We start from the raw sequence: 25,734 nt of genomic DNA, 5'->3' as shown, positions 1-25,734 counted from the left end.
AGCTATTTTATTAGTGCCAAACAGATGTGTGTGCAAATGCCTCCTGCTGGAAGCAATGCCTTTGATCCCTGATATCTAAACTATTCACTGGTGGAAGGAGTCAACAACCCAGGTTTAATAATGAGTTATTGTTACCCATTTCTTTATTATTCCCTGGATCCTCTCCAAGATGAACTGATGGCTTTGGTAGATCACTTGATAGACAGAATTAAGACATTGGCAGCTTCTACAAAATATCCCAGGCTACAGAAACAGAAATCTTCAACCTCTGCCCTTCAACCCTGAAGGAAGAATGATGCAACACACTATTGTAAAAAGATCTGAAGACGATCTTGCTTATTAACAGATCACAGAAATGTGTCCTAAACCCTATTGATTTCTGACCTTTATTTGACCATAAATGCTGCCCCTCTTGCCCAGCCCTGGGAAGCACCTTGAGGAGTGGCACGATTGACCCTCCCTGCTTATCCGCCTGACATGGTGCACTTGCATGGGCTTACAGAGGATTCTCTGCATGTGACACCACTTCTAGGCCAGAAATAAATATCTGTTGTGTATTGTGTGACTCCAGAGTGGCAATTCAGACTTGGGAACTCCTACCTCTGTCTTGCTTTGACAAGCAATATTACAGGGTGAGCGATCCAAAGAGCTTGCTGAGTCTCACATACAGGTCAGTGCCTTTGTTTAAACATTCAACACACTTCTTCCAACTGCCTGGCAAAAGGAATGTGTTTGGAGGTGTAAATGATTTTGACAATTCAAGTGTTGTGTGTTAATACACTGATCAAAACGCTGAGAATTTTCAGGTCAGGGCACATCTGTTCATCTCGGCGATCTTGTTAAGAGGTAAACCCTTATAGCCTGGGAGACACCGAGGAAGCATTGCAGGATTTCTCTGGCGGGATTCCTTTCCAGTATTAACTAGTGCCGGATTTTCACCACAGAAAGATTCCTGTCAGGGCCTTAAGCACTAAACAGAGACCTCAGCAGATCAGTGTTAAACCAAATGGGACCGAAAAGGCCAGAAGCGCCTCCACACTGTTTCCCAGCCTCAGCACTGATGAATGGTGAAAGTCGACAACCATTCATCAACATGGCTAAATGAATGCAAGGAGTTTAGACAATGCTAAAAGAGGGAGCAGAGTCATGGGGCCAATCTGCAGAGCTATTCTTGCTCATGTGAGCTTTGGGTCAGTTCCCTGCCTGTGCTGCTGATTCATTAGATAAATCTGGGCACTTCTGAGGCTAACGGGAGGTTTCCTGTTGTCTGACAGGAGTTTGGCTTTAAATTGTCATTGCCTTCCCTGCTTAGGAAATATGGATACTTCTGCTCACTAGGGAAGCTCCCTTTCGCTTGCACCGCTTAGGATGTAACAAAAAGCTAAATCTCCCTGCCTGGGTGCAATGCAGCTTGTCTATCAAGAAATATCCCTGAGAATAAACACTTCTGTTGAGTTGCTGCACTTCATTCCTAACAAAGCAGAACAATTTGCATTACAACTCAGTTGTTTTAGAAGACAATGGGTGAAATCTGGAGCTTGACACTTGGCTTTCACTCAGTCTGTCTTCTGTGGGACTATCGCCAGCTAAAGAAGGGACAGAAGACAGTGTAAGATACAGTACTACCAACAGTGCGTTTTTAGATTGCTATTTGTCCAAAGGCTTCAGAGTGAGTATATTTATAAACTCAGGTAAAGCTCAGGGAAATCACTTGAAATATTTGCATTGACCTTAAGTAGCTTTTGGATCAGTGACGAAATAAGGAAATATGAGGGCTCTGGAAAATTCTCACATGTAGGCAAGAAGAATACTCTGTTTCCTCTTGGAAGATATGGGGAGGAATGGAGGCACAAAGGTGAAATGGTTTGTCTGGTGCTGCTTGCATAATCTGAGACTGACACTAGGTAAACATAGATCTTAGGAGTACTGAGCATGGCGTGAGGATGTGTTCATATGAAATGGGATAAACTTCAAAATGCAAATTCAAATTGCTTCAAAAAGCTTTTCAATCTACAAAAATCCCAATGTCTCATATGGATTTGGTGTAGCATGAATTAAGGAAAAACTTATTTTGATTGAATCTAAAAAGTTCTCTTGACTACTCTCTCTTCTATTTCTGCCTTTCCCCTCCTTCGGTGTCTTTGTAGCTGTTATGACTTATTTACAGATAACTGGAAATGGAACATAAATAATCCCAATTGGAACTCCAAAGAAATCAGCAATTTATGAGTGTATTTAAAATAGTCTTGCTTAGAGGCATTAATGATGGATGGATGGATGGATGGATGGATGGATGGATGGATGGATGGGGTAGCAAAAGGTACGTTCCGACATGGGGTGAAAATATCTTAGTTTATCCAGATCTGGCTCCAGATTTTCTTGGTTTAGAGAAAAACTAAATCCCCAGACCTAAAATCTAGGAACTGACTTCCTCGAGTGTTTTGGTTTCTGTATAAGACTGACCTGCCTCTGATCACAGCTCTCAATTGACTCAATTGACAAGTCTTTATTGACTTTCAAATAGCTGAAAATATAGACCCTTGTCTGAATTATGGAGTCTGGTTCCTTCTTTTGGTACTAGGAATATAATTTAACTGATCATATATAATGTAACTGGTAATATAATTTAAGTGGTCATGATAGGCCAGAACATGACAGAGGAGAACCTAGGACTCTGGTCAGATGACTAAAGTTACAGCAAATTTTGAAGAAGGGGGTGTTGCATTTTACCTCAAGTGTTGCATTCCCTTTCCTGGGAGGTGTTTCATCCATGATGGCTGACTGCTAGTTTTCCTGTCACCCCCCATGGGCAAATATGTGGTTCTCACCTCTTGACTATTTGCTTGTAGGTTTAACAGTGCATCTCTGCCAAAAAAAAACCAAAAAAACACCAACTCTCAATTTTCTATTTTTGCTTTTACCCTTTCAGTCTACATAGACATAGATGTAACTTTTCTCACTTAACTTCTTTCTGTTGATTTCTTTATTAGCAAGTATTAAACTATAGAGAAGTTTGTATTGAAGTCCATATGGCACATATGATAAAGTTGTTTCGAGTGGCACTGTGGACTAATCACTTCCCAACTGTTCTCCACTCACGAAGAGCAAAAGCAGCTCTGCCTGTATTCTTAGCAAATCTTTCCTTGCTTTTATTGGCAATGCTTCTGTTTTGGCAGCAACCTGTCAAGTTTAGAGCTGGCAACCACAGTTTTTTCGCATTCTCAGATGAAACGTAGGCAACATGTTTTCTATGAAAACACCCTTCCTACTCTTCATTAGTGCTTCCAACATTATTGTTCTTGGTACAGAAAGCAAACATTGGTAGCTTTCCCTCTCCTAACACTGTAACTTGAATGGAACAGGGCTGAACTGACATGAAGTTTTTGACTGAGAAAAAATGTTCAGTGGAGAAACAACAAAGTTCCGCTTAGCAAGGCCAGAATGGCTGAGTCTGTTATGCAAGTGCATACCAAGTCTAAGAGCTGTAAGCTGGTTTTGAATGAACTACCAGGTCCACACTGCGCCATGCAGAGATACTCAATTCAGAGTACTGGAAATCTTACGGTGTGTTAGCTTCACTGCACCATCTTCTATTCATGTCCCATGCATCTCTTTCAGCTCCACAAACTGATCCTTAAAAACACATTTCACAGGAAGTAAAGCAAGTCAAGTCCAAGAAGCTTGGTTTCTTTTTCCACTTGGTATAAAAAACATGGCACACATCAACAGGATCAGGATACTCTTTGATTGAGAAATGAGCTTGTGCTTACAATCTTTGTTTAAAATCCATCTGGCTCCCTGTGCATCTCACAAATTATTTGAAATTCAAATCCCTGTAGGGGCTTCATTTTATCCTCCTATATCTCTCTTGTCTTAATGTCTCTACCCTTACTGTGAGTTTTCTACCTTTGGTCCCCTCCTTGCAGGAGGGTTGCCAGCCCAGTCTTTGTAAAAAGACCCAGGATAGTGGCAGTCCACAGCTGTATCTGGAAAAAGATCTCATAACATGTTCCAGCATTGCTGTTGACTCCCTGTGCATCTCACAGAGCTTAAGAAAATCAGCTTTGCTCATGGCCTCCATTTCCTTCAGACTCCTAAAACTGACTTTTGGATTCTTCTTCCACTCTAGTCCCTAGGACATCTGGTAATTTAGGGTGGGATTCAGTTCCCCATACTCACACATGAGGATTTAAAAAGTAAACTGTGAGGCAGTGAGGAAGTTCAATCTCAATCTCTGCTGAGAAGCTTGGAGCCCTTTCTCTTGCCCACCCTGGGGTTAGGATGGATATCCCAGCCCCAGTGAAGAGTAACGTAGCTGTTCACACTTGTGCTTCCTTTTCCCCTCCAAATGGAGCCTTTGCCCCCTCGACACAATGCACTTCAGTGACTGCAATCATTAAAGGCGTTGGAAATAGGGTCTGAGACTTATGCAAACTCCTGCCTCAGGTGTCATGACCAACGAACCGATCAAAAATGCCAGCTCCTCTTAGAATGCCATCCCTGAATTCATACCCCACGGCAGATCTGTCACACAGTAGCCAAACATGTTAATACAGCTGAAGCCTTTAGGTACACTTGTACCCTCAAAACTCAGTGGAGTTGCTGTCATTCTCCAACTGTTCAGTGGCCTAGATGAAATTAGTTAGGAGTCTAAATGCAGCTGCTAATAAAGACACTGTATTTCCACCTCAGAAAAAGCACTAGCTCCCTTTGCTACCAGATGTCCTCCTTGGCAGTTTGAGTCAATGAGGAGCTAAGTAATGGAGAATGAACCCAGTCTCCAAGAGGAGGCCTTAGGCCCTGAATGTCAGTCGTGGAAACTGAAGAAGGGAAATTCTCTATTGCTGCTTCCTACTGAGACTTGGAGTTGATGTCAGCTCCTACTGATGTTATTTGTCACCAGAATATAATAAAGTTGCTTGTGTGAACTGTCCTCTGCTCAGGAAACTCCTTTCCTTGGCTCCACACAGGTCTCCTGGAGATCAGTCTGGGGGTAGAGCAGCAGAACAATCCCATCAAGAATTGCAGGGTCTGAGGCCAACTGACAAGTACAGCTTGTGGATAACCAGATTTTGGGGAGAAGAAATGTGTAACCTACCTTCTCTGCCTGCTTGTTACTATCAGGAAGAATAAGAATGGGAGACCAAACTCAGCTGGATGGATTTCTCACAGTCCAGAGCTCCCACAGAAGGAGGAAATTGAGCAGGAACATTGCCTACAATCTTTTCTGAGTAGTCTCTTGATACAAAGGCTCTGCATAGCTTGAATTCAGCCCCATTGCCACCTTTGGCAGCAAAAATGGCTTTTACTGCATTTATATTAACAGTCCTAAATCCAATTGCTCCAAACAGCCAGCTCTGGACTGAAAGAAGTGCTTTGGGAGCCTGTTACAGAAAATCACACATCTAAGAATATTGTATGCACTTTCTCCCTGCATTTCCAGCTGAGGAGCTTTCCCAGGTAGTTCTTCCTCTGTGCACTGTCCCAAAAGAACAGCAGTTGTAACAAAGTAGGCAATCTCAGAGAGTTTGGGCTGTTCAGCCTAGAGAGGAAAACACTTCAGGGAAACCTTAGAGCACCTACCAGTAACTGATGAGGGGGGCCTAAAAGAGAGTTGGAGAGGGACTTTTCACAAGGGCATGTAGTGAAAAGCCGAGGGATAATGGCTTTAGACTGAAAGAGGAGAGATTTAGATTGGATATTAGGAAGATAGTCTTTACTCTCAGGGTGATGAGGCACAGGAACAGCTTGCCCAGAGAAGTGTCTGGGTAAAGAAGATGCCCCATCCCTGGAAGTTTTCAAGGTTGGGTTGGATGAAGCTCTGAGCACCCTGGTCTAGTGCAAGACCATGATGGGGGCTGGAACTAGGTGATCTCTAAAGTCCTTTCTAACCCAAACCATTCAATGATTCTGTGAAAATTTACAGAACTACAAGTGGCACGGAAGATGCAAAATGTCCTCCAATTTCACCAAATTAAGAACAAGCCATTGGCAGGTGGTGGGTGTCAGGATAACAACAGGTTGTCCTCTTTCAAAGAACATGCAGTTACAAGGTAGAAATCCATGCTACAAGACACAGTGAATAAAAGTGTTCAGGACTTCCAAAGGGAATTGGACAATGGAAGAGAACCTATCCAGACCTACTAGGCATGAGGGCATCAGCTGTGGCTGAACCAGCCACACATTGCAAACTGGGAAAGGGGTCTGGGAAATCTTGGGGTATACTTTCCACCTTCCCTAAAGTCTACCCTCGGTATCTGCAACTCGCCAGTGGTAGAGACAGGACTGATCTTTGTTGAGACACACTACAGCTAATTCTATATGAGGTGCATACTAATGATACTGGTGAGGGTAAATGGGACTACTCAGGCCTTAGAACAAGCTCATTTCAAAGTCAGACCTTAGAACGAGCTCATTTTAAAGTCAGACAGCCCACCCTGGCCAGCATAGGTAGAGTGGGCTTTCCCTGTGACCATATGACACTTACAGGAACTGAAGCACAAGCATTCATGGCCTTTGACTCTGGATTAAGGAAGACATCCAAACCCACCCCCACAGAGGTGTGTAACAACTTTTACTGAAATCCACCCAGAACAGCAATATGATGTTTTGGAGAGGCATCCACATTTCCAACAGACCTAGAGAGTACAGAAACTGTCCTGGAGTTAATGCAGCAAAGTCACCAAGTTTGTTCAGGGAATCATCCACGATTTTCCAGGATTGAAATACTAGTGGAAATAAGATCTCCCTTCCCTTTTATCATACAAATCCAGAAAGACTGGAAATGTGGTTGCCTCTTGCTGAATATATTTTGAATTCCTCAAGAAACAACATGTTGATTCAGAAGATCATGTATTTTTAATGTGGAGAAATCTTTCTCTATCTGGAGGACAAGGATGACTCTCAGATTTTAGCATCATCCAGATGCTAAAATGATTTTATCGTCATCCAGATTTTCTAAAGTCTTTGAGTTTGCTGCATAAGAATTGTGTTCTACAACTTCAGTTTTCTAAAAGGATTTCTCTCATGCAGCCTACACTAACTCAAGACAAATTTGCTTCCGTGCAGTAGCCCAGAGACTTAAAAATGTATAAAACTGCCACATGCATTTACCTCCAGGAATTCAGCTATGCGATTTAGACTTTGGAAGGGTCTCCTTCTGCCCTTCTCCTAGGTTTTGCCAACATAAACAAATTTTGCAGCTACTCTGTACCTGCTTATGGCAACGTGAAACACCACAGAAGTCTGGAAAATGTGACCATCATGGCCAAGAGACAATATACTGGTAAGACTGGTACTTAACATTGCCATGTTGAGGAAGTCAACCCTTTGTTGAGCAGCTGCTGCTCTCACCTCTGGTAGAAAAATGTTCTTTGGCTTTTGTTGCATATTACAGCTCCATGCTGGTATAGTGTGATGTAGTGATGGGCACAGTGACTAATAGTCATAGCAATTAAGAACTAGATCTTTACAAGTCTGAATGGCAAATTTGCATATCTTTTGCCAGAAACATCCGACGAGACTGCTTTCATATTCTGACAAAGATTAATCCAGGCTACTGCATCCAACCCCAGATTTCAGCCGTGTCTTATTTAAATAGCACATTTAAGCAGCAAGATGTGCAAGTTGCTGTCATGCCCTATGCTTCAGGAGACACGCCAAGAGGGCTGATGCTCGAGTGCCGCCCAGCATAAGCGGCTTGCACGGAGCTAATTAGCGGCGGTGCCCAGCCCCGCGCAGCGCACCGCGGCCGCTCCGCGCCCCTCCGCGCCTTCCCCCGGCGCGGCAGCGCTCGGCCGCCCCCTGCGGGCCGCCGCCGGCGCCGCAGCCGCTCTTTGTTCCCGGCGCGCAGGGAACCCCCGCCAGCTGTTCATTTATTGATGGGTTTTGTCCCGTCATGAAAAGAGATTTAGGCATCTTCTCGGTTCCTGCCTTCTGTTGGGTAGAAGAGTTCCGCCCTCCCGTTTGTTTCATCCGCGTCGGGCCAGAGTTGGGGGCCGGGAGGGAGCCTCTGACCACAGAAGGGCTTGCTTTTGCCTTCCTCCCACCCTCCTTTTTTTCCCTAAGTGCCAGTTGCTGAGGGTGCCGAGCAGAAACATGAGAAACATGGCACCAGGGTAGGTTTAGATTGGACGTTAGAAAAAAAATCTTCACAGAAAGGGTGGTCAGGCATTGGAACAGGCTGCTCAGGGAACTGGAAATGTTCAAAACCATCTAGAAGTGGCACTTGGGGACATAGCCTTATGGTGAAGATGGTGGTGCTGGGCTAATGGTTGGACTCAATTATCTCAGAGGTATTTTCCAACCTTAACAATTCTATGATGCTATGAAACTGTACCCTGTATTTCTTTTTTTTTACCCATAAATAAATTGTGATGTCAGAACACAAAGATGACTTGAAACCTCCTTTTTGCTTGTGCAATGGGAAGGACCTGGGATTCTCTTTTTCCACTGCCTAGTTGTGTAAGTTTTAAAAGCGTTCTTTGCTGCAAAACCCAGATTATGTCACTCTCTCTTCCTGGTATGATTGAGCGAGGGTCTTCCCTTGCAGACATCTTTTGTAGATGCTGTACAAGATCACTTTGAGAAGAACTACAGTTCTTTGGAGAAATGAAGTTCACAAGGCCTTTGTGTCTTTGGAACTCTCCCAAGGTGCAAATTTGTTTGCTGGAGAAATGCCCTACTACTACCACCTATAAAAATACCATTTTGTGAAATTCTGGTTATTCACATAATGAGTATCCCCTACCTCCCATGTCGAGCTAAATACACAGAATCCCATCATCCATGGATGCTTCCTCTGTTTTGTGCAGAAGCCTAAGGTACATCTACATGGTTCCTTAGATCATACTTTGGATAGCCCTGAGTGAGCCTGGCAGTCCATATAGCACAGTCTGTGCCTGCCCATCAGGTCCAACAAGCAGGGCCTCATCAGACTTTCCATGGTGCTGCCACAGTGCTCCTAGGTCTACAAACTTCTGATAATTTTGACTTCTTATTATGAGCTTCTACCTTATATTCAGCAGCACTTGGCTGGTATCTGACTGTCTTCACACCTTCCTTTTTGAGGGGTACTCCTAAATGATCACGCTTCTTTTGCAAGAGCAGGACAGGAACAAAAGCCTTATTTTTCAGTTTGGAGTTGCTGTTGAAAGATAAGTTACTCCTGTGATAACCTGCAACAGTGGTGATTAAGAAATTTAATGGGAGGTCAAACATACTGAGCAGAATACCAGTACTGCAATACATGGCACACCTGGGACAGAAATAGCTGCTGAAATCCATGAGGTTAGCCCTACTTTTTGCATTTTGAGGGAATTGTGAAAAAGCTATCACTTGCTGAATGCCCTCTCTGCCTCCAGATCCGGAGGGCTGTTGCCTCTGCCAGACAAACCACCTGTAAGTGCTTCTGCTTCCTTCTGTGGGATCTCCATCAGTCTCCAGAGCAAGAGACATGGTCCAAACAAGTCTTTTGCATGCTGGTGATATGGCAGAGAATGGATGGTGTAAATGTCAAGATTATGAGCAGTACTGCAGCCAAATGATGACTACTTGGAAAGAAAAAAGCTTACAGAGAACACATGGGTTCTCTCAAAGGCAGTGTGGCCCAACTGTTCAAGAGCGCCATTTAGAGGTACAAGTATTCACCTTTATGTTTGGCATTGTTATCTCTGTCCCAGCCACTACTGGAAGGCCACAGAGGCCAATCCCACTTCTTAAGACTACCCTGTTTTTTCTTTTTTTTTTTTTTAATGTCTAAGATTTTAGTATATTTAAACACAGAGGCATGCTTCATAAACTCCTTTGTTAAACATGAAAACCGTGGCAGTGTTTCTGATGAAAACAGAGCTCCCACTCCAGGATGGACACTGCAGATAATGTCTAAGTGATGGGAAACTGAGCAGGATTGAGAGTTACAGAGGCTGCTGTCCAAGAAGGTGTTGGTCACAGATGTGCACTTTGGGGTGTGACCAGGGGAGACATCCTGAGAGCAACTATCCACTGCCAGAGATACATGATACATGAGCAAGCTCAGATTTCTCAGGAACCTGAACTGGATCTGTTTTGCAACAGACAACTGCCCATCTAGGAAGGGGTAGGGAATCAGCTTTTAACATCATTCACAGTTCAGACAGAAATTCAGTATCCCCAAGCCTCATCTAAAATTGAAAAGTGCCTCCAAAGGAATTGTTTGTTGCTTTGTTTGCAAAAAGTGCAAACAACACATCAGAGAAGCAAAAATGCCTTGGTGGATTGTTTGGCTGCACACTTAGTCAGGGTATATTGTAATGAGCCATATGCTAGCTTTGCATAGTATTATGGGGTAAGCCAGCTGCAACGAGCAGCTGATTAGTCTGGTTGGAAAAAATCTTCATTTTCCATAACAGGGGGCCAGCAAAGGCAAGCATTCTGGCAGATACTGTCAACCCTCTGCTCCTGTCATCGTGCTATGGACCAGATGAAGTTAAGAGATCAAGGGAACCTCTGCTTTATTTTCATCCTAAAGGAGGGACCCCTTCTTAGCCCTGGGGTTATTTAATAGTAATGGGTTTTATGAACCACAACCCTTTTATGTTCTTATGGAAGAGATTTCCACCACTTTTCCCACAGCTGCCATTCTCACTACCACAGTCAGACCTCAGTCTTTTGCCATTCAATGTTCAGCATTCAGCTCAGCTGATGTGGTGGAAACCTCCTGTGAGGTAGGGGGATGGGAGCCTGATGAGGTGCAAGATCACAAAAGTGGCAACAGGACTGCAAATGTCCTTTCTGGCCCAAATGCCATCTCTTGCTGTGGCCAAAAGCTAATGCCTACACAGGAGTATCACAAGGGAGAGTAAATATTTCCTTCAGATATCAGCTTTGAACAACTTGTCTCCTGGGTACTTTTCAGAGTCAGAGGTGTTTCTTTATTAGATAAGCCTCAGAGGAATTTTGTACTTGTTAGTACTTGTTGATCCTTCACTTGAACCCACTTATCTTCAGTCATCTACAGCAGCCAGGCTACAGAGCTTCATATGTAGCTCACAATATCCAGTCATGGATGACCTGAAACTTCCTCTGTCAGGAGCAGAACTTCTTTAGATCGCATCTGTGCCAACTCCTGAATCAACAATTTGTGTGGACACCTTTGAATGGGTAAGAAATCCCCAGCCAGAAGGTGGGAACATCTAAAGTTCTTTTAAGGTCTTTTTTAGCCGTTATCGTTGCTTGTGTTTCCAAAGAAAAATTACCAGCCATTATCAGAATCTACTACAAACGAATATATCAAATTTGGAAACACAACATCTGTGAACCAGAATGAGGTTTTAGCTCTAAAGCTCTAAGACAGTTGATTTAACTTTTTTTTTTTAACCTTTTTTTTTTTTTTTTTTTGGTTTCCCAGAGAGGAACATAGCTTAGGGTTATCCCTTCGCATTTACATGTATCTAGTACTTTGAATGCTCTGGGTCATCATTACATACAGACAGAAAAGGGCAGAATGTATCTGGAACTATAATTTCAGAAAGGCTGGAAAAGAAGCCATGCAGCTGTTTCAGTTTTGAGTTGCCCAGATGAATTTGATGTGTAAGCCTCTAATGGCAACAAACCCATGAAGCGGTAGTAACAGAGCGAAGGTTGGGAGCGATGTGGAAAAACCTAGGGGGCATCACATTTATGGCTGAGTAAGAAGCCTGATTTGCTCTCATTAAAAGAAAATTTCCCCACAGACAGGATTATTAAGAGTATTCTTATTTGGCATGGTTATTAATGAGGAGGAGGAGGGGGTAAATTGTACATAAATGAACTTCACAGATCCGGGAAGATCTGAGGGCTCCATCAAGGAAAGATCATTGGCTAAGTGGAGTGCAGTGCTATCGTTGACCGAAACCTCTAAACATTGCATCCAATCCTCTCCAAAACCACTGGTCTCATGGGACAGTGGTCTTTCATTGCCAGTGAGTGTTTTTTTAACTTGTCCCTATTGCTTCTTGTCCTGTTGGAACGCAGCACTGAGAAGAGTCTGGCCTCTTCCTCTTCATTCCTTTCTATCAGGTTATTTACACACATTGTGAAGTTCTTCCCTAAGCCTTCTTAGCTTTAGGCTAGACAGCTCCAGCTCTTAGCCTTTCCTCACACAACAGATGCTCCAGTCCCTTAATCACCTTCATGGTTCTCTGCCGGAGTCAGTTTGGGACAGCTGTATTCCCCAGGCACAGGGCATTGTTGCATGGTGTTGATATGTGTAAGGCCAACGCTGTAACTTCTCTATGGTCAGGACTGGAAGCTGCAGGAGCCAGAGGTGTTATCTCAGCAGAGATGTGGCAGGAGCAGAGCAGAAGCATCATCTGGAAGGCAGCACCCCATGGAGGTGAATACAGAAAGCTGACAGTTCTTAATTGCTGCCCATATAGCAGGCAGAGCCTTGAGCTTGGGTGGCTGTAAGCAAGCAGGGAGCACAGGGAGGAAAACCCCCAGTCAGGAGTGCTGGAGGTCCCAAGTGAGACAGAGATGACAAGTGCCTGGGGAATGCAGGGTGCACACAGGAATTCGGGAGGCAGGACAATCCTGACAGGGAGCCATGTACCACCTCCTTTCCTAGGGTCTGTTCACCTTTGTTCAAGAGTCAAGGAGGAGCTGGATGTTGATGGTAAAGCTCCTTGTTGCTGGACAAGCTGGAATAAAGCTTGGTTGCCACAGAGTGTGGCTGAACTGGCTAGAGGGGGAAGGATGCAGGGGAGATGAGTGCAGAGCTCCCAAACACAAGAACATGTCTTCCACATCTTAGCTGAGCAATAAAATAAGACAAGTGCAGTTGGGTGAACAGCAGAAAGGTCCTGACATTTCAGAAATCCTTTGCTGTTTTGCCTTTAATCAATCTGTACTAAGCCTCAAATATGAAAAGAAGTGCTTAGGGCAAAGGTGAATTTCATTTAAAGAGTAAATTGCTTTGATGATTGTCAATTTGCCAAGGTTTTTTCAGCACAGAAATGGTATTATTTCCCAGGCTCCTGGCATGGTCCTAAAGGTCACAGCTCACAACAACTCTCTTCCTTTCTATTGTTCATACAATAAAAGCTACAAGCATAAAGATGTTGCTGCTGCTGCTTCTCAGTACCACTAGGTAAAAAAAAAAGTCTTAACAATATAAGTTGTTTTGTGTTCCTGGAGCTTTATTGTAAAGGCGTAATGAAAATGGACAACGAAAAGCTCATTGCCATTTTGCAAGATAACTATGTCACTTGTATTTATCTCCCTTCCCTTCTCTATGCAGTAGAGTTCATGCTCCTTCCCAAACCAGTCCCACTACTTCCAAGTGAAAACTTCTACCCCACGTTCACAATGAAGGCTCCCAAAATTATTTTCATAAAATACACTGCAACTACAGTTTTGTGGAGACTGGTGTAATGGAGAAAGAGAGGCATGTCCAGGCATTAAATGAAGAACAGTAAGATTTGTGTGGGTCCAGAACTGACCTTAGTGGCACCCACGCAATAGCCTAATGTCAGATTCAGGTTTTTTTTTCCCCTTCCCAAGAGCTGTGCCCAGGTGTGACCTCAGGAGGCACATGCACCTCGCACCCACCTCCCCAGTGCCGAGCCCTCACTGTAAGGGACCGGCCCGAGGCGTCGATGCACTGCCTCCCTGACCGCGCTCGGGCACAGCCCCGCTCCCCCCCCAGCCCCCCTCCCCGCACAGCCCCTCACAGCCCCGCTCCCCGCACAGCCCCGCTCCCCTCACAGCCCCGCTCCCCGCACAGCCCCGCTCCCCGCACAGCCCCGCTCCCCGCACAGCCCCGCTCCCCGCACAGCCCCGCTCCCCGCACAGCCACGCTCCCCGCACAGCCCCGCTCCCCGCACAGCCCCTCACAGCCCCGCTCCCCGCACAGCCCCGCTCCCCGCACAGCCCCGCTCCCCGCACAGCCCCTCACAGCCCCGCTCCCCGCACAGCCCCGCTCCCCGCACAGCCCCCCACAGCCCCGCTCCCCGGACAGCCCCGCTCCCCGCACCGCCCCCTCCCACCCCCGCCCCCCCCCCCCCCGCATCCCGGCCCGTGCGCCTGCGCTGAGGCCGCGCACGTTTCCGCTTTCCCGGCGGCCGCCCGGGAAGGAGGGAGGCGGCCGCATCCCGGCTGCTCGCCCCGGAGCCTGCGCATGAGCACCGCATCGCGCCTCCCGCCCTTCCCTCTCCCTCCTCCTCCTCCTCCTCCCCCTCCTCTCCCTTCCCCTTCTGCTCCAGCTCCGCGAGGGCCCGGCCGCTGCTCCGCGCCCCGCCCCGCCCCGGGGATGCGCTGCTCGGCGGCTGCTCGTAGGAACTGCGCGGCGGGCGGGGAGCGGGATGGAGGTGGAGGAGGCGTTCCCGCTGGTGGGGCAGATGGGCCCTTACCAGGTGTACCTGTGTGTCCTGCTGGCCGTGCTCCTCCAGGTGAGAGGCCGCCCTTCCCGCCCGCTCTTGTCCCGAGGAGGAAGCAGTGCCGGGAGGGGGATGCTCTGGGTGCGGTGGACAGCTGTTCCCTAGGTGTTGGGTGGATGTCCCTGCGGTGAGTGCTGCCCGGTCCGAAGGCTTGTGTGGGAGGCTTTTTGCTGAGGGCTGCTGGTGGCAGTAACAAGTCTTCCCCTTTGGGTCTGTCCTGTAGTAGCGTACTGCGCTCCTGGGGCACAGGTGACCTCTGCCCGAAGGCAGCGCTCAGTTCTGCAGAGTGAATTTGGGGCAAGCAGCTGATGCTCTCTCTGCCGCATTGGCTGAGCGGTTACGCCTTGTGTCACTCGTGGAGCACATTAGGAGCTGGTCAGGTGAAGGGCTGGCTGAGGTTGAACTGAGGTTTCTGTGACCTGGACTGGAAAACGTGGACTTCTGTAAAAGGCTCTGCTGGGAATCATGTGCAACCTAGAGTTAATGGACTAGACTGGGAATTTCTAGGTGGCGTGTGGCTTGACTGTCACTGATAAAGTGACAGGTGGCCACTGATACCTCTGTGTGCAGAAGCTCTCATGTAATCAGCTGACAGGTGGTGATTGCTTATGGTGCTTTGATTTGCCCTGACTTAACTCTTAGAATACAGGGGCAGTGTCTCTCGACCACTAGGTATTTGGATGAGGCCCTACGTTTTGGGTAGTCAGGTTTGTGAGATAGAAAACTGGAACTCTTCTAAGTTTTGTGATAAAAGTGTAGTCCAAAATAACAGGAGTGCTAGAAGAGAACACTCTTTTAGTGTTCTAGAGGAGACAAACTCTCTCTGGAGAGAGAATTTCAGAGACTGCATGTGCAGATGATGTGCTCTGCGGCCATGTTTGTCGCCCTTCAGTTTTGCTTCATCTTTGTGCATATTCCTGTGAGGACAGGGAAGGAAGACAAGAATAATACGTGTACTGTCACAGTCAGACATAGGACTGAAGTATGGTTTGAATCTGACAGAAGTCTGGTTTGCCCCGTGTTAGCATCAAGAACTTCATTGGCATGAATTCAGCTAGGCTGACAAGTGCTGGGTTACTTCCACTGAGAGAATTTAATAGTTGCAGGAAGAAAGAGGGGAACTTAAATGTCCTCCCTCCTCTTCTGACCCATATTTTGTATGAATCAAGAACTTTCAGTCATGAGCTGTGGGACTGAAGATGTCTTCTCCTGGCAACCCCTACTTCCCCTAGACTGACCAAAATATTAAGAAACTTTATGAGATGACCAGAGTAAATTCAGATGCCCAGTCTTGTTGGATGGGAACTCTATACTTGGTTATAAAGTTATGGTGATAAACAGCAAAAGCTTTGTAGGTTTCTATTTCCTTGTACTGTTTTTCTTCCTATTTTTTTTTTTATACTGATTTTAGCTGATTAATTCTTAAAATTAGACATTGCTTGTTCTGCTGGCCAGCTGGCTAGAAAATGTATATGTTCCCCGAAGATTAGGAATTAAGGAAGCAATAGTTACTTCTTCCAGTGGTGGTCATGTTCTGGAATGAACTGCAAACCATGACAAGTGCTCTTGTGTTTCCAGAATTTTCAGTATGGGTTATTTGTTCTGTAATGTTTGTGTTCGTTTGTTTTGTTTTTAATGGCTCAACTTGCATTTCTCCTGGGCGAAGTAAACAGAAAGATCTTTGCAAATCCTGGAACTAATTCAGAATAGCTAAAGAAGAAACGATAGCAGGTTTATAGGTCTGCTTCTTTTCTTCTAATGTTATCTTTAATTCTTGAACTCTACCAAAGAGTATCATCCTCTGACTGGTAGGTTTTCTTTACTTCAGGCAGGCACAGGAGTCTGTAAGGAGTTTAGATGTGAAGCTTTTTGTCTTTCAGTTCATGAGTAGATGTGGACTTATTCAACTGGTTCCTGCTTGGGTGGTTGATTGCTTTTTGTGTTCCTTTACTGGTGCCAAATTACATAATGTGTCACTGGGATGTGCGAGAGCAAGGCTGAACGCAGGTTCCACGACTGGTGTTAGTCTTTTGTCTGGTTTATCATCAACCTCTGGAGGATGGACCCAAAGGTAAGTAGTCTCTCTTGTGTGTGTGATGTAGAACGTAGATCTAGGTAATCGTGTGCTCCTGTAGTGGATTAGATATAGCATATGGCAGCAGAATGAGAACTCTTGGTAGTCTATATCACTGGTTGTGCCATGATTATTCCATTTTACAGCTAATTTTTCTGTCCCTTTCCATGTGCTCCCTCAGTTGGCCTATATTTTTATGTTGGCCTGTTAGTATAAAAAAATATTTCTACATTCTTAAGGGTAAGAATACCTGGTGTGAAAAATATTTGTCTGCTGTGTCAAGTCCCTTCATCTTTGTTGCCAATATCCAGAGCTTAGACTCTGTGCTTTCCCTTCACAGCAAGATTCCCAGCAAGTGCACTTGCTTTCCTTGTTGGCTTTTTACTTTTTCATCTCTGCATGTTACTAATCTCTTTGAGTTTCATACTTTATAAGTACTTTACTTCATTTTAGTGTTGGTGTTTTTTAATATAAATTTGAACAGTAAGCTACTTCCGCCGTGTAGCCTTAGTGTTACGCCAGTGTATCTGGTCTCTGAATTCTCATTACAGACACAGTTTAGCTCACAGAATTTCTTTGAGTCAAGCTCTACCAAACGCTCCTGTCCATAGGGGTGAGTCAATTCCACATGAGTCAATTTTCAGGTGGGCTTGGGTGAACTGGTACTTGATATGTGGAATGAGCTTACTGACATTCTGGCAAAAACCTCCAGATTGCTTGTAATTAGAAAAATGTTTTTCTATGTTTCAGTCTAAAACTTTTAAGTACCTGTCTTGTGGGCTTCTTCATTCATCTTCTCTGATTTCTATTATTCCTTTGCTATCTGCTGCTGTTTTTCATTAACCTGCTGAGCTGTTACTGTATCAAGGTATGCCTGGCTTATTCACTACCAAGTTAAAAGGAATTTGGAAGATTTTTAGGCATATTGTGTAACAATGGTTGCTAAGTTTATAATGGACTGACAACAGTTAATGTAAAGAAATGTTTTTTCCAAATGACATGGAATTACAGAAAGACCAGACTTACCTGAAGAATGTGCACATTGACTAATGATGTGAAATTAAGGCTGGATTAGTCTTGCATTTCTAGTATATCTTTAAGAAAGCGAGGAAGAGACAAAGGGAGCTGATAACTTAAAATACTTAGGACTTTGTTTTGAGTTAAAAGTAAGTACTTGATACCTATTGATTACTGGAAAGGTTGTTGCAACCTTTTGAAGAAATTATACAGAAGGATAAAGTGGTATTGTAGTAGTCTTTTGATGTTTGTTTAGTTTGTGTAGCAACATGAGACAAAACCCCACACCTTGATCAGCTGCTTGAGAGCACACTTAAAAACATACTTAAAAATAAAAAGTTTCTTTGTCTCTTGTGGTTCAACATATGTGGTTGAACGAGTCTGGCCTGTGTCAGTGAATTGGAGCTACAGGATTGCCCAAACCCAGACTGAGAATGGAAATGTGCTTTTACTCTATCTCTACTGAAAGGCTTTAAAAAACATGCTAGCATTTAAAAGGGAGTTTTTGTTTGCACAGCTGAAAAAGGCTTTGCCTTAAGTTGAGTAATGTGCATTGCACAGTAATGTGGATAATTACCAAGGGTGGTTGTTCCCATCCATCTTAGGAGCTCCTTACTAACCAAAAGGACGATGTAAGAAAGGTTAAGATGGTTACATAAAGTTGCTTGAATTATACCTTTGCCTTAAACTCTCTGTGATGCAGTGCAGCTGTAATGATTGGTGTTGCTAACATCACTTTACTGTTGACAACAATACCATGTATGGCTTCTGTTATTACAATATCCCATGCAGAAGGATGGTCTATAATCATCCTATCTGCACAAATGTTTTGAGGCAAAGCACATTCTGGGGCATGTGGCTTAAATTAGGCAGGCTCATTCCAAATCTTTAGAAATAATTCAGAAGAAATAGTGTCTGTCCTCAGACAGGATGCAGATGTGGTCATCCTATCACAGTTGCTTAACTGTTTCTTAACATTTCTTATCTATGTCATGAGGCATCACTCTATGGTCACAATGACAGTAATGAAGTATTTTATCAGTGAATCTTCTTTCAATACTTATATTTGCTTGACTCTTTTAAACTTTTCTTTGAACCAGACAGAATTGATCATACATTGAACAACTTATTCCCAGTCCTTGATGATGTATGCTATTTCAACTTTATCAGAATAGGAAGAGCAAAACAAATTGGAAATATAATGAACAATTTAATTAAGAGAGGGATATTTCACAAATTGCATTACAACTTTGGTATAGTATGCTGCAGTTGTTCCAGGGGCATCATGACAGGTATGGTGTTTACCAAAGTTACTTGCACTATAAGTTAAACACAGTTCAAGTGTCTGTAAGGTAAGTAAGCAGGGTGGCAGATATAAAAAGTATTTTCAGAATTTCTGTGTAATATTTTTTGAGTTTGATCACCTCTGTGTTTGGGTTTTTTTCTGTATGTGGGAGAAGTATGAGCTTTAAGTATCTCAGATTCTCAATAAAGCAGTTGCAGAATGTGTGTCAGACACGTGCAGCCTTCTTCCTGGAGGAGAGGTTTCAAGTGTGGCATGAACACAAACATAAAAAGTAGGGACCCAAATGTTTTTCTTGAGGAAAGTTTTGTATTCCCACATCTTTTTGTGCATTGTATCTTACTCAGAACATGCTTATGCTGGAGGATGGTGTTGCTTTCCATGTAAATATGATGAAGGCTTTTAGAGTACTTGTATCGCTGAATATAAATCCTTGTTCTGGCATAGCATACTCCTGTTTGGATAAATAAATGAGGTAGGTATGAATATGTAAGCTATTGATGCATAGAGATGTGCTGCTGCTCATTTAGCTAAGAATGTTTCCATCTGAAAGTTGATGGAACTTCTAAGTGAGGACAAATCCTACCATTTACTTCAACTAGGTGGGGAAAATCTTTCAGGAAAAAAGGTAGTTCTTTGTTCATGTGTGACATTTGATTTCAGTGGTGCTAACTAACAATTCTTGGTCTGTTTGTCCTTCTCTCAGATCCATAACTAGCTTCCTTGAGACAATCACCTGCCTTAAATGATACTACATTTAGAACCTTAAAAACATGAATGCAACTGATGCAGACACTGTAGTATTTTCTGCAGAAAACCTGAAATAAGAATGCTGGGCTGTGACATGCCTTATTAGCAGTGGGGTGCTTAACTCTCAGGTATAGTGCAGAAGTCTGGATGCTAACAATTGCTTCCTTTCTGATTAATTTTAAAAAGCTAACTTACTTCTGTTTGTTTTTTCCAAAAAGAATCCCTGGTGTAGGGAAGTTGAGAATACGTAATCAGCTGCCTACACCTTCATCTTCCCTTGAAGTTATGCTGTATCTTAATCAAACCAGTGCATCATTCACATACATTTATCTGCTTTGCATTTATCTGCAAGAGTATGGTTAGAGCAAGCTTAAGGTAGAGAAGAAATGTGAGCTGTAACTTCCAGCCCTTCCCTTCTTTAGCTGTATCTGAACTGCAAATCACATGCAACTGAGCTCGTATTTAGGTGTTAAGTGCCATTTACAACTGCTGAGTGTTACTGCTCTTCTAATGATCACAACATTCACTCTGACACTGAACCACACATTCTATGCATGTCTATCTGTGTAAACACCTCTACTCAGCTTCTGCAATTTAATTTACAAGACTGACTTCAGCTTCTGTGCGGAGCAGTCCAAGAAGCCTGTTCTATGTGCTGTTGTAAAGACCTTAACAGAACTATTGCTGTTGGGCATAGCAAGAAGCATGAATTTTGGGAGAGACACAGAGCAGACATTCTGAAGGCTTACCAACAGAGGGAAGGTAGAAGAGTATTTTGCCTGTTAAAAAATAAAATAAAACCCCAAAAGCAAACCAAAATCCAACTTTTTTTTTTTTTAAAAAAACCAAGAAAGGTGGCTACATGGTGTGTAGAGTGAAATTATCAGAAGGAACTTGCTCTGGGAGTCTTCACTGGAGCTGTGGCTGCATGCCTGGATTTTTGCAGTCTTTTTAACAACGGGAATGGAAGGTGCCTGCAGGCACTGTGTCAGCAGTGATTGTCGTCTTTGGGCTGTGGGTAAAACATATGGGGAGATGTTTTCAGATTATTAATAATAAAATTGTTATTACACAGAATATTTGGTAGAATGGGATGGTATTTGGACTCAGTGGGAGCTGAAGCAATCCCATCTTCTGCTATTTGCCTTTCAGCCTGGCAAACTACAATCCATCTAGCCAATCTGTCCTCTGAGCACCCTTGGAATAGCAGCCTGGGAGTTAACAGGCATAATTCTACTGGGTAGCAAACACTGTGGGTTAAAAATATTTGTGTTATGACACATTATCTCCCCTTCCTTCTTTCCTGCCCCTGTGTACACACAGTCTCTAACTTGCCATGTTATGTAGGCAATAAATTGCCTGTGTTTTTCCACTAGCAATATCAAGGCACTCCTCACTGACACGTCTCCATTTTAGAGGCTCTAAATTCCTTTCCTCTTGGGTGAGAGAATTAGTAGGTGTGTAATTGAACTCAGAATAGTTGTTTCCCGCTTGCATGAGAGACTTGCTCTTTATTTCTGGCACAGATAAAGCTTTGTGTTCTCAAATGTCCTTGTTATTTTAACTGCAGTAGTTAATATAACTACTTCTTTAAGATGGTGCTTCTTGTGTATTGTTTGCATTAAGCAAACCTGTTTGCTTTTTCCAAGTGTTAGCCCAGTGGGACTGGAGTCCCTCTGGAGCAATAACATCTGTTTTCTAGGTCTTGTCTGTTTACAGTAAGATCTCTGACTAAGTTTGTAGTTTAATCCGGTTAAATGTTGTGTTCACCTGGTCATTTTCCTAATCGTGGTGGGCTCAGGGTGAAAGGGTCTTAAGAATTTGCCTTGGAAGGCTTGATGAAGGTTTTGAGATCCTCATATAAGGAAAGATGGAGAGAGTTGTGTGTATAGCTTATAAAACTTTGTGGTGTGATGTTTAGTTACTGGTGTCTTAAGAATATATAAATACCAGAGTTCTTTAATATCTTTCAGTTTGTAGACCCCTGACAGACTTCCTCCTGTACAGCTTATGCTCTTTCACAGTAAATAGAAGAGTGCTGAAACAGTTTTGTAATTCTTAATTATTTTTCTGAGCAGTTTTAAAAAATATTTCGGGGAATTCCGCAATTCCTGTAGTCTGTGAGCTGAAAATCAATGGTTTAGCAAGTTCCATGATGAAACTGGGAGAACATATTTTTTCAGTTCTGGAGCTTTATGTTGCTCTGAAATAGTAATAAACAGAAGACACTTTTCAGTTTAAAAAACCCCATAAACAAAACACAAGTAGATCTAAGTACTTTCCCTCAGATAGGTCCTTAAAATGAATAAATATATGAAAGTAGCTTATACAAATGTCAGCATTGTCTTTTAGTCTGGATACTTAAAAAAAAATTTTGGAAGTAATTAGTGAATTACCAAGTTAAATGCTTTAGCCAGGAGTATGCTTTTCATACAGTCTTAGCAGAACTGCCTCTCTGAGACCAAGATGCTCACCCAATATTCCTTGGCAGTGTCCCAAAACGTCATGCAAAGACTTTGATCTCTTAAAATACTGCCTGTGACTCAGATAGGTTTATAGCCAACACAGGCCAGAAAGTACAGAGAGAAACAAGGGCAGACATGAAACGCAGACAAAAGAGTAATCATGATTGTGGAAGCAGGACTAAACCCTGCCTGATACCTGTCAGCCCACAGTTCCTGCTTTTTTTTGCCAGCAGTTGCTGACATTTTTTCATGTTACCTACTATTGGAATGGTCCACTCCTGGGCTGCTTTGCATTGTATTCATAAACTGGAATAGGAACTTACAGCACTTCTTTGCTTTATTCTTTTCTAAGTCCTTTTCCTCATAAGAAGAGAGGAGTGGTGCTTTTGATGTGATATTGGTGAAACTGCATAGCTTGACTGAGGAGTTGTGGCACTTGATTGCACATTAATCTGGTCTGACTTCCTTGAATATTCCTGTTAAAGCAGAGGTAGTATTAATAGTGCTTTTTGTAATTTTGGTCCATGTATATTGCCTTGGTGCTTTAACTCATCAGTCTGTGAGCTTTCTTTTTGCCTTGTGTTTTTAAAAGCAGAAAAATAACACTTCATTATTCATGTTCAGAGACCGGTCAACCTGTGATGTGACTGAGGGTGCTGTGTTCCCGTGGCCCTGTCAGACAGAGGTGTGTACACAGGAGTCACTTGGAAGGATTTTGCAGAAAGCTCATCCAGGGAAGGTTTTTGCTCTTCAGACACCAGTGCTTGCCCATGAAGAGTAAAGCAACCCATGTCTGTGGATGGCAGCAGTCACCTGACTCATGGGCAGCCAGGCTGAGTGGGAGCAACAAACCCCTGCTGCTCCACTTCCCACCAAAATAAAGCTGAGCATGAAACAGAGCTGAGACGTGTGTTTGGGTATTTGGAACAGGAGGGGGAAGCTAGAGGGGCATTTTCCACAATGTAGGAGGTGAGGCTTTGCTATGCAGTATTTGTCTTCATTGTAGATGTTAAAGAATTTCCAGAATGAAGTTATGTAAGACAGACTGGACTTCCTGCTGTGAATTCTGGAGGCCAGCGGTTTCAGGCCTAAAAACTCTCAACTGTGTAGGTTTTCTCTGTTTCTCTGCAGAAACCCTAAGTTCTTTCAAAATATGTGTTCACTCTGTTGTTGATAAGTCACAGGTAATAACCAACAATGGTTACATTCTGCGTGGGAAGTATTTCCTGTCAGAATGGGCCTGGGCTTGGTGAGTGACTGAGATGCCATGTTCTTCTGCACATGGTGATTCTTTGCTTTAACTGTGACAGCTTTTCCGTTTGTCTCACTGTGTTCTCCCTCTTACCGTGCCACCAGGAAGGGAAGGATGCTTTCATAGAGGAATGTGTTGTCAGCAGCAAATAATAATTTTGCACCAAGAAGATGCTGTAGGGCTTTTCTACATAGGAGTTATTGTGGAGAAAAAACAATGTGAATTTAAAGCCAAATCATCCTTTGGAGATGACTTGGAGCAGATGACATCATCAGATTTTCAAAAATTAGGTTGCCCTCCAGCTTTTCAGCTCCTTGTCATGGGTTCAGAAGAAATTACTCTAATCCTGAACTGTAATCATCTCTTTATCAAAAGCTTCTACTAGAGCAAGGTCATTCATTGTACTTCCTTAATTTCTGTCTTTCCTCAGGGTGCAGTTTTAATGTTTCTGTATTCAAAAGGTCAGAAGTTACTGTCTTACTCATTATTTTGTTCTGCAATGAGTGCTTCAGATGATACTTGTCTAGAATGACGAGGCTAGTTGGGAATTGCTGATGAGCTGACTAAAAAAGGTTGAAAGCTCCTCTTCCCAGAATTGAAGTCTTGCTTTTGTTTTTTCATTTGTACTTCATAATGGTAAATTATGAAGTCTAAAAGAGTTTCTTAAATTATTCTTGTGTTCATTTTCACTATACACTGATGAAACTTTAAATTCATTCTCCCCCTTCCCTGCTAGTGTTATTAGAGATTCTATGTCTTTCTTGAATGTAATTTATTACAAAAAGCAACATCTGAAAAGCTGGTCAAGACATGGCATTTCTATTAATATTAATTTCAAGTTAATTTCAATATCTGTTAGTGAAATAGCTTTAACTGGCTAACTAAAATCCCTTCTACTTAGCAGGGAACGTGAAAGTTTACAGGCTATTAGGGCATTGCCTTTTAATAAATTCCCTTACACCACAGTCTTCTAATTTAGGCAGACTATAAAATTTTAACCTGAAGAGAATATTAATAAACAGGAGAAACCTCAACTAACAGAATGCTAAGCATCTCATCGTCAGTGACTGGGAGTTGGTGCCTTGTCCCTCTGTGTTTGGTATTCATCTTTATTAATACAGATCAGTGCAGGGAATTTGGTAGGGAGCTGTTAACATCCATATAGAGTCAATTAAAATGTTTTATGAACAGGGACTATACACTAAATGGCATATATTTGACTTGACTTAGGTTATAGAACAAATGAAAAATGAAGGGGTTTATTTGCCACAGTGCATGTAATGTGGCCATTATGTACAGTAGTTATATAATATTTCTATTTGATTTGTTACTGTTTTATGTTGTTCACCAGTCTGTGCAACTGTGTTACCGTTAAGTGCAAGCATTTTGAACTCTTAAGGGAGGTACCTTCAGATTCATTAACACAACTCTTACTTAAATGAAAACTTTATTTTGTAATTAAGTCTAGAGTTCCCTTCATCATGTCTTTAAAATCACTTCTAGAAAATGTTTCTGACCTACAGCATTGTCAATGAATTTTGAGGGGTGCTTTGTGGGCTTTGTTTTGCTTCCACAATGAAATTAATAGGGCTTACTGTACCTCTTTCCCAAAATACAAAGCAGGTGCTCGCTAGGAAAGAGAGTTTTGTGTCAGCAGTGACTCAGTGAACTTGACTATAGAAAAATACTATTTGATATCAATAATACTATTTAATATCAAAACACATCTCCATCTTAATATGGTTTGCTGATTTCACAAATCAATTGAAAGTGTTTCTAGCTTTGTGTATCCTTGGTTGCTGCACCTACTAGGATTCTAAAGGCTGATTGTTGGGGTTTTTTTATTGAAAAAACCCTGTAGTGTTTCTCTGTGTGCCTGCAATTGCTTATTTTTCTATTCAGTTTTCTGTATCTGTTTTCACCTAATGCAAAAATGAAAGGTGTTATGTTTTCCTTCTTGAAATCAAATACCTTGAGGATTTTGTTTCTTGATCTACTTCAAAAATATGTTTATTATTTCACAAGACAAAAGCATGGATATTATCACTTAGTCCTGACACACAGTTCTCTAAGTGAGTCAGAGTAGAGGGATGCACTACACATCATGACCTGTAATTCTCATTTCTCAGTAATTTCAAGCTGTTCTTGAGAGTACTGTATCCACACATCCCTAGCAACATGGCCACTCAGCTTTTTAAAACCTCTTTTCCAATGTGATCTTAGTCATTGCCCTCTTTCCCAGATGAGTTCTTTTACTTTTCATCGCTGTCGATCCAGAAGTTGTTCTTTAGCTTAAATGATAACAGTTACCTGTATTTTTCCAGATTTCTTCTGATATTTGATAACTTTAATGGAAAACAGAAAGAATTATTGTAAAAAAGTTTATCTACCTCCTGCCACTAAAGTAGCAGTTTATCATGTAGAATACAAAGAGGAACTGATGGGAAAAATTGCTTTCAGGTAATAACTTGGGGCTCTGT

The 25,734-nt window shown here is 42.9% G+C and overlaps 1 protein-coding gene across 2 annotated transcripts in view; it reads left to right on the top strand.

Moving 5' to 3' along the window:
* The first annotated feature begins 14,216 nt into the window (after positions 1 to 14,216).
* SLC22A15 (solute carrier family 22 member 15) overlaps positions 14,217 to 25,734 on the top strand; it is a 30,998-nt gene continuing 19,480 nt past the window's right edge. The window contains exon 1 of one of the 2 annotated variants that reach the window (XM_005523891.2): positions 14,217 to 14,405. In XM_005523891.2, coding sequence (XP_005523948.1) covers positions 14,319 to 14,405 — 87 coding nt within the window. In that variant the 5' untranslated portion in view covers positions 14,217 to 14,318. Of the gene's footprint in view, positions 14,406 to 16,349; positions 16,465 to 25,734 lie in introns of those variants that run through there. The other variant, XM_088068671.1, reaches the window with a different exon arrangement.

The sequence above is a fragment of the Pseudopodoces humilis genome, chromosome 2, assembly GCF_049639895.1.
Source record: "Pseudopodoces humilis isolate 2021_Gansu_Grassland_sample_001 chromosome 2, ASM4963989v1, whole genome shotgun sequence".
In the NCBI taxonomy this organism is placed as follows: Eukaryota; Metazoa; Chordata; class Aves; order Passeriformes; family Paridae; genus Pseudopodoces; species Pseudopodoces humilis.
This window is presented reverse-complemented; position numbering and strand designations above follow the sequence as displayed.